General features: G+C 65.5%; 3 protein-coding genes across 5 annotated transcripts; 1 reads left to right on the top strand and 2 right to left on the bottom strand.

Annotated features, from left to right (window-relative positions):
• Window positions 1-63: 63 nt before the first annotated feature.
• Window positions 64-14,655, top strand: ILK (integrin linked kinase). Of its 3 annotated transcripts, XR_003998276.1 has the most exons (14): window positions 64-161; window positions 5,185-5,281; window positions 7,430-7,595; window positions 8,077-8,172; window positions 8,254-8,350; window positions 9,855-9,938; window positions 10,202-10,287; window positions 10,770-10,879; window positions 10,950-11,077; window positions 11,690-11,811; window positions 11,885-11,984; window positions 12,154-12,284; window positions 12,451-12,738; window positions 14,183-14,655. XR_003998276.1 is itself a non-coding variant. In XM_030546852.1 (13 exons), exons 2-13 carry the CDS (start codon window positions 5,193-5,195, stop codon window positions 14,249-14,251), a joined length of 1,278 nt encoding a protein of 425 aa, XP_030402712.1. In that variant the 5' UTR covers window positions 64-161; window positions 5,185-5,192; the 3' UTR covers window positions 14,252-14,655. The 3 variants fall into 3 exon arrangements, 2 of the variants coding, with proteins under 2 accessions (XP_030402712.1, XP_030402711.1); XM_030546852.1 differs by lacking the exon at window positions 12,451-12,738; XM_030546851.1 differs by lacking the exon at window positions 14,183-14,655 and having other exon boundaries at window positions 12,451-13,181.
• Window positions 1,313-3,341, bottom strand: LOC115643030 (vegetative cell wall protein gp1-like). The gene has a single exon (XM_030546854.1). It carries the CDS (start codon window positions 3,213-3,215, stop codon window positions 2,091-2,093), a length of 1,125 nt encoding a protein of 374 aa, XP_030402714.1. The 5' UTR covers window positions 3,216-3,341; the 3' UTR covers window positions 1,313-2,090.
• TAF10 (TATA-box binding protein associated factor 10) lies at window positions 13,983-16,918 on the bottom strand. Its single transcript, XM_030546855.1, has 5 exons — window positions 16,732-16,918; window positions 15,707-15,864; window positions 15,443-15,507; window positions 15,166-15,280; window positions 13,983-14,176 (listed from the first exon to the last, which is right to left on the bottom strand). The coding sequence occupies exons 1-5, from the start codon at window positions 16,901-16,903 to the stop codon at window positions 14,087-14,089; spliced, it is 600 nt and encodes a 199-aa protein (XP_030402715.1). The 5' UTR covers window positions 16,904-16,918; the 3' UTR covers window positions 13,983-14,086.
• Between the last annotated feature and the right edge of the window lie 587 nt (window positions 16,919-17,505).

Genomic DNA, 17,505 nt, shown 5'->3' with positions numbered 1-17,505 from the left:
CCTGGGGCCGCGGCGGCCCCCGACGGTCTCTCCGTGCAAATCCCAGAGCCGCCGCCAGGGGCCGCTGCGCTCAGGCCGCTCCAGCGGGCGGGGCCGGGGCCGGGTCCCGCCGCTTCCCCGAGTCGGACTCGGAGCCGCCCGGAGCGAAGCGGCCGGGAGCGGTGAGGGAGGGTCGGAGCGGGGCTCGGCCCGGGGGTCCGTGGGGCCGGGCGGGCAGCGGAGCCGGGGGGGGGGATCGGTGGGGCCGGGCGGGCAGCGGAGCCGGGGGGGGGATCCGTGGGGCCGGGGGGGGGATCCGTGGGGCCGGGCGGGCAGCGGAGCCGGGATCCGTGGGGCCGGGCGGGCAGCGGAGCCGGGGGGGGGATCCGTGGGGCCGGCCGGGTAGCGGAGCCGGGATCCGTGGGGCCGGCCGGGTAGCGGAGCCGGGGGGGGTCCGTGGGGCCGGGCGGGCAGCGGAGCCGGGGGGGGATCCGTGGGGCCGGGCGGGCGGCGGAGCCGGGGGGGGGATCCGTGGGGCCGGGCGGGCAGCGGAGCCGGGGGGGGATCCGTGGGGCCGGGCGGGCGGCGGAGCCGTGGGGGGGTCCGTGGGGCCGGCCGGGTAGCGGAGCCGGGGTCCGTGGGGCCGGCCGGGTAGCGGAGCCGTGGGGGGGATCCGTGGGGCCGGGCGGGCAGCGGAGCCGGGGGGGGGATCCGTGGGGCCGGCCGGGTAGCGGAGCCGGGGGGGGATCCGTGGGACCGGGCGGGGGGGATCCGTGGGGCCGGGCGGGTAGCGGCGCGGGGGAGGGCGCAGTCTCTGCGTCCGGCGCTGCAGCCCCGCTGCGGGGGGGTTCACGGGCCGGCGGCTCCGACGCCCCCGGGCGGACCGGGCCATTTCCTGCTTTCAGGGCGGGGGGGGGGGCAACCAACGAGCCGCTGCTCCATGGATGCAGCACGAGGGGGGGGCTTGGGGACATGTAGCGAGTTGGGGTCAAGGGGCGACCGGGGGGCACAGTGCAGCCTGGGGCCCTACACTGGAGCTGGCACGGGGAGAGATGGGTTGGGGGGTTGAGATGGGGGCCTGGAACGAGCCTGGGGGAGGGGGACACGGAGTGGGCCCCCGGGAGTTGGGGGAGAGAGGGGCGCATGGCTGAGTGGGCCTGGGAAAGAGGAGTGGGGCCAAGTGGGCCCGTGGGGAGAGGGGTGGGCAGCACAGCGGGCTGGGGGAGAGGGGGGCATGCGGAGGAGGGGGGAGCTGGAGGTGCACAGCGGAGCGGGCGGGAGGAGAGGGGGGCGCACGGCGGAGCGGGCCGAGGCAAGGAGGGAGCGGTGGAGCGGGCGAGGGGAGCTGGAGGTGCGCAGCGGAGCGGGCAGGGGGAGAGGGGGGCATGCGGTGAAGCGGGCCCAGGCGAGGAGGCACTAGCAGAGAGGGCGGGGCGAAGCAGACGGGGGCAGAGTTTGTGGGAGAGGGGGGCATGCGGTGAAGCGGGCCCAGGCGAGGAGGCACTAGCAGAGAGGGCGGGGCGAAGCAGACGGGGGCAGAGTTTGTGGGAGAGGGGGGCATGCGGTGAAGCAGGCCCAGGGGAGGAGGCACTAGCAGAGAGGGCGGGGCGAAGCAGACGGGGGCAGAGTTTGTGGGAGAGGGGGGCATGCGGTGAAGCAGGCCCAGGCGAGGAGGCACTAGCAGAGAGGGCGGGGCGAAGCAGACGGGGGCAGAGTTTGTGGGAGAGGGGGGCATGCGGTGAAGCAGGCCCAGGCGAGGAGGCACTAGCAGAGAGGGCGGGGCGAAGCAGACGGGGCAGAGTTTGTGGGAGAGGGGGGCATGCGGTGAAGCAGGCCCAGGCGAGGAGGCACTAGCAGAGAGGGCGGGGCGAAGCAGACGGGGGCAGAGTTTGTGGGAGAGGGGGGCATGCGGTGAAGCGGGCCCAGGCGAGGAGGCACTAGCAGAGAGGGCGGGGCGAAGCAGACGGGGGCAGAGTTTGTGGGAGAGGGGGGCATGCGGTGAAGCAGGCCCAGGCGAGGAGGCATTAGCAGAGAGGGCGGGGCGAAGCAGACGGGGGCAGAGTTTGTGGGAGAGGGGGGCATGCGGTGAAGCGGGCCCAGGCGAGGAGGCACTAGCAGAGAGGGCGGGGCGAAGCAGACGGGGCAGAGTTTGTGGGAGAGGGGGGCATGCGGTGAAGCAGGCCCAGGGGAGGAGGCACTAGCAGAGAGGGCGGGACGAAGCAGACGGGGGCAGAGTTTGTGGGAGAGGGGGGCATGCGGTGAAGCGGGCCCAGGCGAGGAGGCACTAGCAGAGAGGGCGGGGCGAAGCAGACGGGGCAGAGTTTGTGGGAGAGGGGGGCATGCGGTGAAGCGGGCCCAGGCGAGGAGGCACTAGCAGAGAGGGCGGGGCGAAGCAGACGGGGGCAGAGTTTGTGGGAGAGGGGGGCATGCGGTGAAGCAGGCCCAGGGGAGGAGGCACTAGCAGAGAGGGCGGGGTGAAGCAGACGGGGGCAGAGTTTGTGGGAGAGGGGGGCATGCGGTGAAGTGGGCCCAGGCGAGGAGGGAGCGGTGGAGCGGGCGAGGGGAGCTGGAGGCACGTGGCGGAGCGGGCGAGAGGAGCTGGAGCCGCACAGTGGAGCACGTGGAGGGAGAGCGGGGCATATGGTGGAGCGGACCCAGGCGAGGGGGGCATGCAGCCGAGCAGGCGGGGGTGTGTGGCAAAGCAGGGGGGGCAGAGTGGGGGGAGGGCGGGGCATGCAGTGGTGCGGGCCCAGGAAGGAGGGCATGTGGCGGAGCGGGCGAGGGGAGCTGGAGGCACGTGGCGGAGCAGGTGGAAAGAGAGCGGGGCATATGGTGGAGCGGGCCCAGGCGAGGAGGGAGCGGCGGAGCGGACGAGGGCAGCTGCAGACGCACAGTAGAGCAGCCAGGGGGAGAGCAGGGCATACGATGGAGCGGGCCCAGGCAAGGGGGGGTGCGCGGCAGAGCGGGCGAGGGGAACTGGAGCCGTGCAGCGGAGCAGGTGGAGGGAGAGCGGGGCATATGGTGGAGCGGGCCCAGGCAAGGAGGGCATGTGGTGGAGCGGACGGGGGGAGCTGCAGGCGCACAGCGGAGCAGCCAGGAGAGGGGGGCATATGGTGGAGCAGGCCCAGGTGAGGAGGCCACGCAGCGGAGCCGGTGGGGGGAGCTAGAGGCATGCATTGGAGCAGGCGGAGGGAGAGGGGGACATACAGTGGAGCGGGCCCAGGCGAGGGGCGCATGGCAAAGCAGGCAGGGGCAGAGTGGGGGGAGAGCGGGGCATGCGGTGGTGCGGGCCCAGGCAAGGAGGGCGCGTGGCGGAGCGGGCAAGGGGAGCTGGAGCTGTGCAGTGGAGCAGGCGGAGGGAGAGGGGGGCATACGGTGGAGCGGGCCTAGGAGAGGGGGGCGTGCAGCGGAGCCGGGAGGGGGGCGGGCAGCGGAGCCGGGGGGGGGTGTCCGTGGGGTGGGAAGGCTGCTGGCCGAGGCACAGCAGCTGCTGATGGGTTCTGACACAGGCTGACTGGGTGGGCCTCCAGGCTGTTTGTCATGCCCAGGGGATCAGTGACCCAGCACCCACTGCTCCCCTCTCTCTGGTTCCGGTCCCTGTGGGGTCCCTGCTCTGTGGGGATAAAAAGCCCCCGGATTCCCCTCCGTGCCTGGCACTGCCTGTGTCTCTGCATTAGGAGCTGCCCCCAGGAAAGGAAACCAGAGCGTCTGTTAGCATTTATTGTGGGGTGCCGCCTGCAGAGGGCCAGCCCTCAGTCACCCCTGCCCTGCACTGTGCCCCCAGCACCAGCAGTGGCTGCGAGGGCAAAGTGCCCCACCCCACTCCCTGCACCCCACGGTTTTAGCTATGGAAGTGCTTTGCTGACTGCTGGAGTCACAGCCTCTGCTCTGATGTGCACATGCTGAACCCTGTCTGAGCCACTGGGTGCTCTCCTGCCCCACCCACTCCCGGCAGCATCCTGCCCCTGGCCCGGTGCACGGGCACGTTCCCATGGGTGCCTTCGACCCTGCGCCTGGCGGAGGGGAGAGGCTCAGCACAGGCTGCCAGAGCAGGGATGTGAAATATTCCCAGCTCCTGCCAATGGAAACAGAGCTGGAACCCCGGGAAGATGGAAGGGCTGCGTGCCAGCTGGGCCAGGCTGAACCCCCCCACCCCTGGAAGTAGCCCTTCGAGGGCACTGCCTCTGGGGAAGGGTCCTGGCTAACAGAGGGTTGATCGCAGGCACGGGACCCACCTAGGGACAGCCGCAGCCCCCCCATACTCCCCTCTGCACGGCACTGGTTCCAGCCTACCCAGTCTCCTCGGCTTGGGCAGAAACAGGGCGGGCCAGACATGAGCCCTTGCTCAAGTGGTGCTTCCCCACTGGCATGCGTCGCAGGCGGGGCACCTGACCATGTCCTGGGCAGGGTGCCCGTCTGCCCTGAGGGCAAGGAGGAGCATGGTCAAGCAATGAAAAGCCGGGTGCCAGGACTCCTGGGTTCCCTCCCCATCTCTGAGAGGGCATGGGGGCTGGATGGGGATCAGGACTTCTGGGTTCTGCATTCACTGTGTCCTAGTGCCAGCCCCTCGCCCTGTGGCCTTGCCAGGCCGCTTGTGGTTTTGCTGGGAAGGGGGGTGGCCACCACAGCAGGAAGCATCCCCACACTCTCCCGCCTCCAAGGCCTCACACATCCTCCCCACACAGCCCCCACCGACCTCTGTGCCTGCGAGTGGCTGGCTCTGTGCAGAGATAAGCCTGTGGAAGGGAAGCTGCTCACCGTAGGGCTGAGCACAGCCACTCGTGACACTGGTGTCAGCCAGGAACTTCCCTTCCTCACTTGCTAGCCCTCACACGGAGCCTCGCTGGTCCTGCTCCACTGCACTGAACCAGCGTGAGGCAGAGGAGGGGGCTGCTTGGCCCCCAGCCCCTCGCTGGCAGCAACACAAGGGAGGTGGCTCCTTGGAGAGCCCCCGTCCTCAGGGTTGCACTGAGCTGGGGATGGGCTGGGGGGGCTGGTCCTGCAGAGGGGGAATGGGGTTAGAGCCCAGGGGATGGGCTATGGGTCAGGCTGTGCCCGGGGCAGTGTGGGAGGAAGGGGGTCAGAGCCCAGGGGATGGGCTGCGGGGCCAGGCCTGGCGAGGCGCAGGAAATGGGCTCAGAGTCCCTGGGATGGTCCAAGGGGCCCAGCCCGCATCTCTGCTGACGGGTCCCCTCTCCCTTGCAGGAGCCGGGATGGATGACATCTTCACGCAGTGCCGGGAGGGCAACGCCGTGGCCGTGCGCCTCTGGCTGGACAACACTGAGAACGATCTCAACCAGGGGTGACTCGGGCGGGCGAGGGCACCCTGCAGGGGAGGGGCAGTGGGCAAGGGCACCTTGCAGGGGATGGGCAGTGGGCATGGGCATCTGGTGGGGGTTGGATGTGGGCACCCTGTGGGGGTTGGGCATGGCACCCTACTGGGGAGGGGCGGTGGGTGTGGGCACCATGATGGGCATTGGGGGTTGGGCGTGGGCACCCTGTGGGGGATGGGCATGGATACCCTGAGGGGAGGGGCATTTGGCAAGGGCACCTTGCAGGAGATGGGCAGTGGGCATGGGCACCTGGTGGGGGTTGGGTGTGGGCACCCGGTGGGGGAGGGGCAGTGGGCGGGGGCACCCTTTGAGGGAGGGGTGGTGGGCACCCTGCGAGGGAGGGGCATTAGGTCTGGGCACCCTGCTGGGGATGGGGGGCTCAGCTGGGCCCCCCGGGGTGTTGATGACCCTGCTGCTCGGCAGCTGCGTCCCATGAACTCTCTGCGGCCCGCAGGGCGGGGAGGAATTCAGCACTCCCGCCAGAGCAGGAAGTTACGACATCGCTAAGGCACGGGCTGAGCAGCACATGCCTGGAGCTGGGGCCTCAGGAGGAGCAGCTGGCTCCCAGCCCCCAGGCATGGGCAGAGCCATTTCTCTGGCTCTGTGGGGCCCTTGAGGGCTGGGGCCCGAGGGAATCACTGTTCTCTTTGTACCCAAGCCGGAGCGATGGCTCCTGGGCCAGGCAGTGGGCACAGTGGTCTCCCTCTTGCGTCGCTGCCTGATAGCGTTGGCGGCCCCAGGAGCACGGCTGGGCTGTTTGGCGTGGAGGGCTGAGCTGCTGGCGCTGCGAATCCTGTGGGGAATCTCTCGGGTCTGCCTGCTCCATCCTCGCCCCCAAGCCAGCCCACCCCATCATCAGAGCTCTGCCTGGCTATGCACGCAGGGGCTGCCCCACCCCATCCGTCCCACTGCCCCGAGCTCCCGGAGACTCCCCACACCCAGGGCTCAGCCCTTCAGGAGCCACTGCTGAGCCAAGTCGGGCAGGTTCCATTCTGCTGCTCTGTCCCAGGACTCGATCCCCTTGGTGGAAGGGCCCGGCTGGGGGAGGTGCTGGCAGGAGAGGTGCCACAGCAGGGCCAGGGCTGGGGGAGGGGGCACTGACAGGATAGGTGCCACAGCAGGGCCAGAACCAGGGCTGGCAGCCTGCTGGGGGTAGTGGTGGGGAATGGGGAGCCGCAGGGGAGGTTGTGGAGTGTGGACAGGTCACCAGTGCTATGTCCATGGAGGGTAGGGGGCTGGGGCTGGGGCTGAGAGCTCCCAGAGCTGTGGGGAGGACAGCGTGGGGCACATGCTCCTGGGGCTGGATTGGGTGGAGGGGAGGGGGCTTTCTGAGACTATGGGGCTGGACTGGTTGGGGGAGGCTCCCTGGGGCTGTGGGGGTGGGTGGGGTGGAGAGGAGGAGTTCTCAAGGGCTGGACTGTATGATGGCGGTGCTCCCCGGGGCTGTGCAGCTGTGCTGTGGGGGGGGGGACTTCCTGGGGCTGTGGGGCTGGACGGGTGTGGGGAGGGTCCCTGGGGCTGTGGGGCCGGACGGGTGGGGGAGGGTCCCAGGGGCTGTGGGGCCAGGCTGGGTGGAGGGTGCACTCCCTGGGGCTGTGGGGCCAAGCTGTGGCGGGGCTGAGCCAGGTCGGGGAGCTCCCCTTTCTCTCCCCCCACCCCCTGCCAGGCTGGAATCTCCTTTTAAGGCCTGGCCTCTCTCAGCGTCCCTTACTAGGAAGTGGGGTGGGGGGAGGGATTCCAGGCCAGACTCAGCTGGGAGCAGTTGAGACTGGGGCAGGGCCGCTGGGTCCCCCTGTCCATAGTGGTTGGGAGAGGACTGTAGACAGTCCCCCCAGGCACCTCGCTCCCACAGCCCATTGCCAGGGCTTGGGGTTCCCCAAACTACTGCCTTTTTACCCCTCCTGTCCCCCTTGGCCTGTGACCCTTCCCCCTCTGGCTGCTCCCTGTCCCCCAGCCCAGCCTCACATGCATGGGGTTCAGGCCAGCTGCCTCCCTGATCCCGGCGCCCATGGCCTCAGATGCCTTGGGGGGTCCCTGAACCAACCCAGGCAGAGGAGGGGCCGCTGGGGCATGGTGCTGGCCCTGCCCCCCCAGAACTCACCTCCCATCCTCCCCAGGGATGACCACGGATTCAGCCCCCTGCACTGGGCCTGCCGTGAGGGCCGCTCCACCGTGGTGGACATGCTCATCATGCGGGGCGCCCGCATCAACGTTATGAACCGCGGTGACGACACCCCGCTGCATCTGGCGGCCAGCCATGGGCACCGGGACATCGTGCAGAAGGTACTGGGTGGGGATGCCCCCCACCGAGCCCCCCGCAACTGTGCTAGGGCTATCCTCTGCCAGCCCCCACCCCTTTGAGGGGGCTCCCCCACCCCTGTGCAGGGGCTCCCCCCGTCAAGCCCCCCTGCCAGCCCCCACACCTGAGGGGGCTCCCCCCACCGAGCCCCCCCCAGCCAGCTCCCTGCCCCTGTGCAGGGGCTCCCCACAGCTAGCACCCCCTATGGGGATAGTTTCTCCCCCCCCCCATGCTGCCAGCCCCTACAGCCAGTGCTCTGGCCCCTCCCTGTGGCTCCCCCTACTGAGAGCATCCACTTTACAGGCAGCACCTGGTCCTGCCCCCTGCTGGCAGCCCCCTCCCCCCAGCCAGCGCCCTGCCCTTTCCCTCAGCGTGGAGAGGCTGGAGCTGGGGTGTCTGGAGGGAGTGTGTGTGTGTCCCCGCCGCCCCCCGCCCCCACTGAGGCTGCTGTCTCTTCCCTCCCAGCTGATCCAGTTCAAGGCAGACATCAATGCAGTGAATGAGCATGGGAACACGCCGCTGCACTACGCCTGCTTCTGGGGGCACGACCAGGTGGCCGAGGTGAGCAGGGCCCCACAAGCAGGGGTCAGGGTGGAATGGGGGGCTGGGCACTGGGTTCTCACCCTGTCCCTGCCCCCACAGGACCTGGTGAGCAGCGGGGCCCTTGTCAGCATCTCCAACAAATATGGCGAGATGCCTGTGGACAAGGCCAAGGTACCACTGCGCGAACTGCTGAAAGGTAGGAGCTCCCCGCCCCTGCACCCCCACCCCTGTGACCCGCCCATCCCACCCCGCACCCCCATGTGACCCCCTACCTCTGCTCCCCCTGCCCTAATGATCCCCACCCCTAATCCCTTTGCCCCAACTACACCGTTACCCCCCCAACTATCCCATCTCCAACCTCCCCCCTCATTTCTGATCCTGCCACCCTGCACCCCCATCCCACCATGCTCCCTCAGCTCTATTGCTAGCCCAGGGCTCTGTTGTTTTGCTCTCCAAGACTTAAAGGTGTGAAACTCTTCCACGGTGGGACTGGAAACAGTACTCAGGCTCAGGGCTTTGCTCTTCCTAGCAGATACTCCAATGCATTCATTCCGACATTGGAAGTTTGTTGATCAAAACCCAGAAAGAACAAGAAACCAAAACAAGCCAAGCTGGCCTTGTGTTTGTTTTGCATAATCAAACCCTGAGTCGTTTTGGAGGCAGACTGTGAGAGTTTCATTTTACCATCTGCCTGTCTTTGCGGGAAAGGAAGAGGTTAATTTTACTCTGTCCTGCTGTGCAAAGGGATCCACTTGTTTGTTAGAAACAGCCCCAGCATGGAGAAGAAAGGATAGAAAAGGTGGGGGGCATACAGCGTTCGTTGGGGTTCATGGAACACTGGGTGGCTGTTGGATGCTTTGGGATGGCAGGTTAGAAGGGCCCACTAGGGTCAGCTGGTCTGACCCCCACCATGATGCAGGATTTGTTGGGTCTAACCTATCCCAGCCTCCTTTGGAAACCTCCAGCCAAGGAGTTCCCATGACCTCCCGAGGCCTCCATAAGACCAGTAGGACAATGGAACAGTGAGGAAGTGGCTCCTGACTACAATCCATGTAGCTCTGGAGCCTGGCTCCTGTGAGGAATGTCACCTCGCTGGGTCACTTCTCCTTGGACAGGGCAGGACTGGTGGGCTGCTGCATCTCCCTGGGCTGTGTGCTCCATACAGTTGATTTCAGGATCCTGTGAAAAGCGAGAGAGGGGATAGGAGGAAGGAAGAAGGGGGCAGAAAGTAACAAGGGAGGGAGACAGAACGGCTCTTAGGCGCCTCAAGAGAGACCCTGCTGGCTGGCCTGCATCTCCCAACCTAGGGGTAGGAACAAGGAGCTCAGCGTTTTTCTGTACCCCAGACAGAAAGATGGTAAAGGGCCAGCATAGTTCAGCTCATTATTTCGTTCACCAATTAAACTCACCTCTGTGCAGCCAGACTTGACGTAGGGAGCTTCGTTGCCACGTGTAAGTGCACCTCACGGCCCTTGAGCGATGTCAGCTAGGCCCCCTTGGCCGGCCCAGTGCAGACTGGGTGCTGCTCTTGCATCTGCTTGAACAGTCCGTAGGAAAACTACTCGACCGATTTTCTGTAGTTAGTTCCCCAGCAGACAGAAATGACTGGCCCAGTGGTCACAAGAGCCCTGAGGTTCAGTTCTGGCTGCTCCGGCCTACCCCGCCCAGCCCCATAGTGCTCAATGTCTCCATCTCCCCAGAGCGTGCAGAGAAGCTGGGCCAGAGCCTGACCAAGATCCCCTACAAGGACACCTTCTGGAAGGGCACCACTCGCACGCGGCCCCGTAAGGACCCGGGCCCCGGCTGGGACGGGGGAGGAACGTGTGGGTGTCCCCCAGGAGGCAGCTTGGGGCACGTCCGGTGGGTTTGTGTTGGGGGGAGGAGGGCAAAGTCCCTCCATAGGGAAGGAGCCCAGGGTGGGGGAGATTGAGTGTGGGGATCCCCCAGTGCTTAGCCCCCCGCCCCCTTCTTGGTGCAGAGAATGGCAGGGGGCAGGGTGTGTGCAGGGGTCCCTGGGGTGTGACCGTGTCTCCCTTTCTCATGGCAGGAAACGGGACCCTGAACAAACTGGCCGGTATAGACTTCAAGCAGCTGAGCCTGGGCCACAAACTCAACGAGAACCAGTCAGGAGAGGTGGGTGGGGGGCATCTGTGGCGGGCCCCGGGGGGTAGGAGCCTCTGCCTGGCCAGGGAGAGGGGCCAGTCCCACAGTGGGGCTGTTCCCTGCGCAGGGCCTGGGACCGTCCCTCAGCATCTCGTTGCCCAGCTCCCCTCTGGGCCATGGGGTAGGAGCCCTTCCCTGCCCTGGGGGGTAGGAGAGGAGACTCCATTAACAAATGAGGGGCATGGCCACTGGCAGTGGGGGGATGGGGCATGTAAGTACCTAGTGGTCAGGCTGTGTCCCTGCCCTGCCCCTGGCTGACCCTGACACATGTCCCCACCCACCCATCTGCTGGCTCACCCCAGCCAACCCTGTCCCCTGCCCCTCCGACTAACCCTGTCCTCTCGCTTCTCTGTCCCCATCTCCGCCCGGCTCCCCCCATCCCTGACACCCCGACTGACCCTGTCTCTGGCTCTGCCCTGCCCCCCGGCTGACTCTGTTCTGTCTCCCTGCAGCTGTGGAAGGGGCGCTGGCAGGGCAATGACATCGTTATCAAAGTGATGAAAATTCGGGATTGGACAACACGGAAAAGCCGAGACTTCAACGAGGAGCATCCCAAGCTCCGGTAGGTGCTGGGGACCCTGGGGCTGGCAGGGGCAGGGAGCTCACTGTTCTCACATTCCTCTCTCTTCCAGGATCTTCTCACACCCCAATGTTCTGCCAGTGCTGGGGGCCTGCCAGTCACCCCCCGCCCCGCACCCGATCATCATCACGCACTGGATGCCGTACGGCTCCCTCTACAACGTCTTACACGAGGGGACGAGTGAGTTTCAGGGCTGGGAACGTGCCGCACGCTCCTAGGCCAAGGAAAACCACTGCAGGGTGGGGGGGACACGACATGACACCTTCTGGTACTAGAACTGGCCCAGAATTCACCCCTGGGGCCTGTCCTACCTGGCCTTCAGCACTTAGGGGCTGCGGGAGTCCCATCCTGCAATTGCCTTAGTCAGTCCCAGCCTCTAGCACCCCTCACCCTGTGTTCTACACACGCAGCAGACACGACCCCATCCCATTCGCCACCTCCCCCAGCGTCGGCCTCAGTCCTGCACCTGCCCCTTCCACTCCCCTCATCCAGCTGTCCCTGGTGCCAGCCCTGTGTTCCACTCCCCTTGTCCCTCTATCCGTCCCCCGGTACCAGCCCCGCTCCCCTCATCCAGCCGTCCCTGGTGCTGGCCCCACGTCCCGCTCCACTAGTCCCTCTATCCGTCCCCATCAGTGCTGGCACTGGCCCCACTTCCCTCATCTGTCCATATCCCTGGCAGCAGCCCTGCATCCGGCTCCCCTAGTCCCTCCATTCCCCTGGTGCTGGCTCCACGTCCATCTGTCCAGCCCCACCTCCCACCCGCCCGCGCTGATGCTCACTGTCTCCCTGCAGACTTTGTGGTGGATCAGATGCAAGCAGTGAAGTTTGCCCTGGACATCGCCCGGGGCATGGCCTTCCTGCACACACTGGAGCCCCTCATCCCACGCCACAATCTCAACAGCCGCAGCATCATGGTGAGTGCAGGGGGATGGGGCTCTCAGCACTCCAGGGGGCCAGGCTGCTGGCTGATCGCCTCTCTCCCTGCAGATCGACGAGGACATGACGGCGCGTATCAGCATGGCCGACGTGAAATTCTCCTTCCAGTGCCCAGGCAGGATGTATGCCCCAGCCTGGGTGGCGCCTGAGGGTGAGTGCCAGGAACCTGTGGGTGTTACCACAGCTCTACCCCTCCCAAGAGGGGGCTGCTACCTCCTAGTCCCTCCTGGCCTGGTAGCTGGATGCCCCTTCCTGGGGTGCGCTCTCCCTGACCCCTCCCCCGCACTACGCTCATAGCTCTCCCGCTGGCTTCCCTGCAGCACTGCAGAAGAAGCCAGAGGAAATCAACCGGCGCTCGGCGGACATGTGGAGCTTTGCAGTGCTGCTGTGGGAGCTGGTGACACGCGAGGTGCCCTTCGCAGACCTGTCCAATATGGAGATTGGCATGAAGGTGAGTGGGGAAGCAGGGCCCAACCCCCCACAGCTCACTGGAGAGAGGCTGGGGTGGCCCACAGGCCCAGCTGCTCGTGTCACCCACAGGGAGTGGGTGGGAAGGATCCAGCGGGGGGTGGCCTTGGTGCAGGCCTGTCCCCAGCTCTCATCCTGCTTGCCTCCAGGTGGCACTGGAGGGGCTACGCCCGACCATCCCGCCTGGCATCTCCCCACACATCTGCAAGTTGATGAAGATCTGTATGAATGAGGACCCTGCAAAACGGCCCAAGTTCGACATGATCGTCCCCATCCTGGAGAAGATGCAGGAGAAATAGGGGCCAGCCCCCTGCTGCTTGCTGCTGCCAAGCTGCCCCCACCCCATCCAAGTGCCTTCAGGAGGTGCCCCGCCTTTCCCAGCAGGTGGTGCTGGTGCTTTCCCAGACACTGCAACCTGAGCCGGCCACAGACACATGGTACGGATGGTGCTGTCTCCCCTGGAGCTGCCCTGCAAGCTTCCTGCTCCAGCCACCAACCCTGAGGCTCCCAGGACCCACTGCACAACAGCCACTTCCACCCTTCCCCACAACTGTGGGTACAGGCTGGCCCTGGGGCCTGGCCTGAGCCAGCACCTGCTAAGGGGTGAGGGTGGCTATTAGTCACAAGGCTAAGGTCAGGTCTTGGAGCCACCCAGCACCTTACGCCTCTCCTCACTTTCACAGGCACAGAACGACACCTCACCCCTCTTAATATTATATATAAATTACCCCCATCCCAGTGCCCTCCTCTCAGGACAGGGCCTCACTTGTCTGCCTGCACCTAGTGCTGTTCTGGCTTTGTGCTTCACCTTTTAAAGTAATTTCCAGCCAGGCCACATGGAAGAGCTGCCAGCTGAAATAAACATCTGTTATGAAAACTAGCCCTGTGTGATTCACCCAGCAAGAACACTGTCCCCAAAGAGAATCTCAAGGAGTTCTTGGGGCACAGGGCTCTGGCCTGTTAGAGAGGGGGTCAGGCTAGATGTTCACAATGAGCCTGTCTGGCCTTGGATGGGGGGGGGGGGCACAAATCCTCCAGCTGTCCTCTGGGGCACAGGGCTCTCCCTGCTGTGACCCCCAGAGCTGGGGGTGCCCCTAGCTTAGTGTCCCCTGGCCTGCGATCCCTTCCCAGCCTAGAACTCAGAGGGAGATGCAGGAGTTTTGAGGAGGAGCTGAGCTCAGCTCTTGCTGCATGCTGATCCTAGAGCACTGCTTACCCCTGTGGGACCAGGTGGGAGCACGTGGCCACGCACACACAGCTGGCATGTCTCTCTCCCAATTATGGGTTGGGGTCAGCCCCTATTCCACATACCTGGCACAGGCAATGAAGGGCCTCAGAGCAGGGCATGGGGAGCCCCCAAGGTTCAGCCATTTGGCCTGCAGGGCCCATGCAACAGCAGCACCATCTGTAGCATCCAGAGGTCAAATGCATCCACCAACCAGCCCAAGGCCCCGAACCCAAGATGGGGGAGTTCTCCAGCCTGCTACCCTCCCCCCACAAGCGTGTGAGAATGAGGTTAGCTCCCCTGCACTGACATACAGCACCTGCGCCAATCCACATTCTCCATTCCCAGAGCAGAGCCTGAAGGGCTGTGTGTCCCACCGACACCAGCCCCTGCACCCTAGCCCAGGGCAAGGCATTAGCAAGGGCAGAGGCAGCAAACAGCCCCTCACACACAAACCACCAGCCAACATCAACTGTTTAATAACAGACTGGAGCAGAGCTGCTGCCCTTCACCCATCGAGGGGCCAGGCCCACGGCAGGGCCTGCGGCTCAGCTCGGATGCTAGGTGAAATAGTGTGGCTTCTTCACATTGATGCCATACTCTGCAAGCGCTGGCATCAGGTCCTCCATGGTCAGCGTGTACTTCTTATCCTGCAGGGACAGGAGGCAGTGTCAGCAACAGCAGGGAAGCTGCTGCCGGGCACCTCCCCTACCCCGTCCCCTTGAAGAGACAAGGTGGGGGAGGGAATTGGACCACCTTATGTTGGAGACAAAGACAAGCTGTCCCCCCTTACACCGAGCTCAACAGCTCTTAAGTGACCTATACTTCCTGAGAAAACACAAGAAACAGCACATCCTCCCCAGGGATCTCAGTGGCCAGACTCTCTGCAGCCAGACTTCAGAAAGGCTAAGGAACCACAATCACCACGTGCTCCCATACACTGGAAGAAAGTCACCTGGAAATCATGCAAGAAATCCCAGGCAGCCTGAGGACAGCCATCCGACATTCACTCCAAGTGTCACGGTGAAATACAAGCTTTGCCTGGCTTGGATTTCCCAGACCTGAAGCAGAGCTCTGTGGAAGCTCAAGCCTCTCAAGAGGAGCTGGTGCAATAAAAGACTTTACCTCATCCACCTTGTCTCTCTAATATCCTGGGACCAACACTGCATACTACAAAGAAGAGTTTTTCCAGGCACTTGACCATTCCTGGTACCTTTGTCTGAGCCCCTCTAGTTCTGCCCTACCCTGTGAGAGACGCAACCAATCCTGCAGCCTCCAGATAGGGCCACATCACTGCTTGTTTCAAAGGCATTAGAATATTCTCTGTCCTATTCCTTATACTACTAAACATGGTTTGCTTGTTTTGCCTGCAGTTGTGCACAGAGTGGAGGTCTCCATTGCCCGCACAGACATCCAGCTCCCTTCCCTGAGCCAATACAATTCATTTAAACCCTGTGAGGTGTATGAGGAGTTCACAGTTCTTCAGTGGCTTTACTCTGCATGTAACCAGGTTGAATTTCATTTGGCCACCGGTGGGAGGGCCTTGTGCCCAAGCCAGAGGAACAGCTCCCCTGGGACAGGGTCTTACCCTGCCCTGCTGGCTGTCCCCTCACAACCTCTTCCCAGGGCAGACCCTCACCTTACTCTTGTTGCGGGAGCTGCCGGAAGCTGTGCCCTTCATCTTGCAGTGTTGCAGGGCATCATTGGCAATGTCCGAAATAAACTTCTGGGCAGCCAGTGAGATGAGACGAATGCTGCAGTCAGAGAAAGCAACAGAGCAGCCTGAGACAGAACACTGAGTATGGGGGGCCAGGGCTGACAAGTGCCTGCTGGACCCCATAGCACCAAGACCTAACATGGGGGGTCTCTACTCGGGGTGGCTGAAGATTGTGCAAATAGTACCATGCATCACTTACATGCGCGGATCAGAGGCCTCAAATCCAGCTCTGTTGAGGTAGTAGCCTGTGACAGCATCTGGGATCTGAGAAGAAGGGAAAGTATTAAAGGGGACAAACTTTTAACTACCCCTCCACCCCAACAGTAAAGCCCTTACCCCAAACCACTCACACAGTGGCACTAACAAGGCTCAAACCCCTAATTCCCCAGACCCAGGAGGCCTGGATCCCAGCCCCCCCAAGCCAGGGGTGGAACCCAGGAGTCCTAGCCCCCCAGACCCATACCGTAGGGGTATAGTCCTCCAACTGCATCAGGAAGTCGACCAGGGGAGTGGTGGAGACCACGGGTTTGACATCTCCGTTGGCCGCGCTGGGGGGTACGTAGACCCCGTTTGACAGGGGCCCGTCGGAGGGGGCTGCAGCCACCACCGTGGAGATGGGCCCTGCGAAAGAGAGCATGGGTCAGGGCTGACCAGAGACAAGCAGTGACACCGCCCCCCCCAGGAGCCTGGTCCCCACACCCCGGACTAGTCCTTCCGCCTCTGGGAGCCCAGGCCCCGTACTATCCCCTCCCCCACCGGGACCCCCCCTTGGAACCCCGCCGTTCGCAACCCGCCCCTGGTGTACCCCTCCCCCCCCGGGAAGCCCGGTTCCCTTGGACTACCCCCTTCACCCCCGGGACCCCCCCCTTGGAACCCCACTCCTCGCAACCCGCCCCTGGTGTACCCCCCCCCCCCGGGAAGCCCGGTTCCCTCGGACCACCCCCTCCACCCCCCGGCCCCGTGCCACCGGGACCCCCCTTGGAACCCGCTCCTCGCAACCCGCCCCCGATGTACCCCCTCCCCCCCGGGAAGCCCGGTTCCCTTGGACCCCCCCTCCACCCCCGGGACCCCCCCCCTTGGAACCCGCTCCTCGCAACCCGCCCCCGATGTACCCCTCCCCTGGGAAGCCCGGTTCCCTCGGACCACCCCCTCCACCCCCCGGCCCCGTGCCACCCCTCCCCGGCCGGGACCCCCCCTTGGAACCCCGCCGTTCGCAACCCGCCCCCGATGTACCCCTCCCCCCCGGGAAGCCAGGTTCCCTTGGACCCCACCCCCACCCCCGGGACCCCCCCTTGGAACCCCGCTCCTCGCAACCCGCCCCCGATGTACCCCTCCCCCCCCGGGAAGCCCGGTTCCCTTGGACCCCACCCCCACCCCCGGGACCCCCCCTTGGAACCCCGCTCCTCGCAACCCGCCCCCGATGTACCCCTCCCCCCCGGGAAGCCCGGTTCCCTCGGACCCCCCCGCCGGGCTCGAGCCCCCCCTCACCGGGCCCCCGCACGCCGGGCCCCCCCTCGGCGCCCCGCGCCCCGCCCCCCGCCGGCACAGGAGGCCCCGGGGCCGCGCTGCCCCCAGCCGCCGGGCTCGCTTTGCTCTCGGGGGCCGGGGCGGGGGGCGCCGGGGCCGCGGGGGCGGGGTCAGGCTCCGCGCTGCCGCTCATGGCGGGGCCGCCCAGGGTTCGCGGGCCTCCCTGCCGTCGCCGATTGCGTAGCGCTGCCCGTCACCCGCGCTACGTGCTTTGCGCACCATTGCCGCCTTGATTGGCCAAGAGAGCTGTCACACAAACCAAATCCCGCCCTGCTGCTCTGATTGGACAATGCCTTCCGCTCCCCGCCCCGCAAGAGTCCAGGAGCAGAGCGGCGTCCCGCGCGCGGGCCCAGAGAGGTGGTGGCGCCGCAGCTGGGCGGGCGGGGCTAGCCAGGCCCCACGTGACTTAGACCGGAAGTGCCGGGGGCGTGCTCTGTTCGGGGGGGGCTGTTCCAGGTGGGCGGGGGGGTGTGCTCTGTTCGGGGGGGCTGTTCCAGGTGGGCGGGGGGTGTGCTCTGTTCGGGGGGGGGGGGGCCCTGCCTGCGGTGTTCAGGGAGCAGGCAGGATGCTCTGTCTGGAGGGAGTGGGGGACAGTTCCAGCTGGCAGAGAGGGGCAGGATGCTCTGGTTAGGGGGGCTGTTCCAGGTGCGGGGGGGGTGTGCTCTGTTCGGGGGGGCTGTTACAGGTGAGGGTGGGGTGCTCAGCTGGGGGGGGGCCCTGCCTGCTGTGTTCAGG

The sequence above is a fragment of the Gopherus evgoodei genome, unplaced genomic scaffold (genome assembly GCF_007399415.2).
Source record: "Gopherus evgoodei ecotype Sinaloan lineage unplaced genomic scaffold, rGopEvg1_v1.p scaffold_49_arrow_ctg1, whole genome shotgun sequence".
NCBI lineage: Eukaryota > Metazoa > Chordata > Testudines > Testudinidae > Gopherus > Gopherus evgoodei.
Note: the sequence above shows the minus strand (reverse complement) of the source record. Positions and strands in the feature narration are given on the sequence as shown.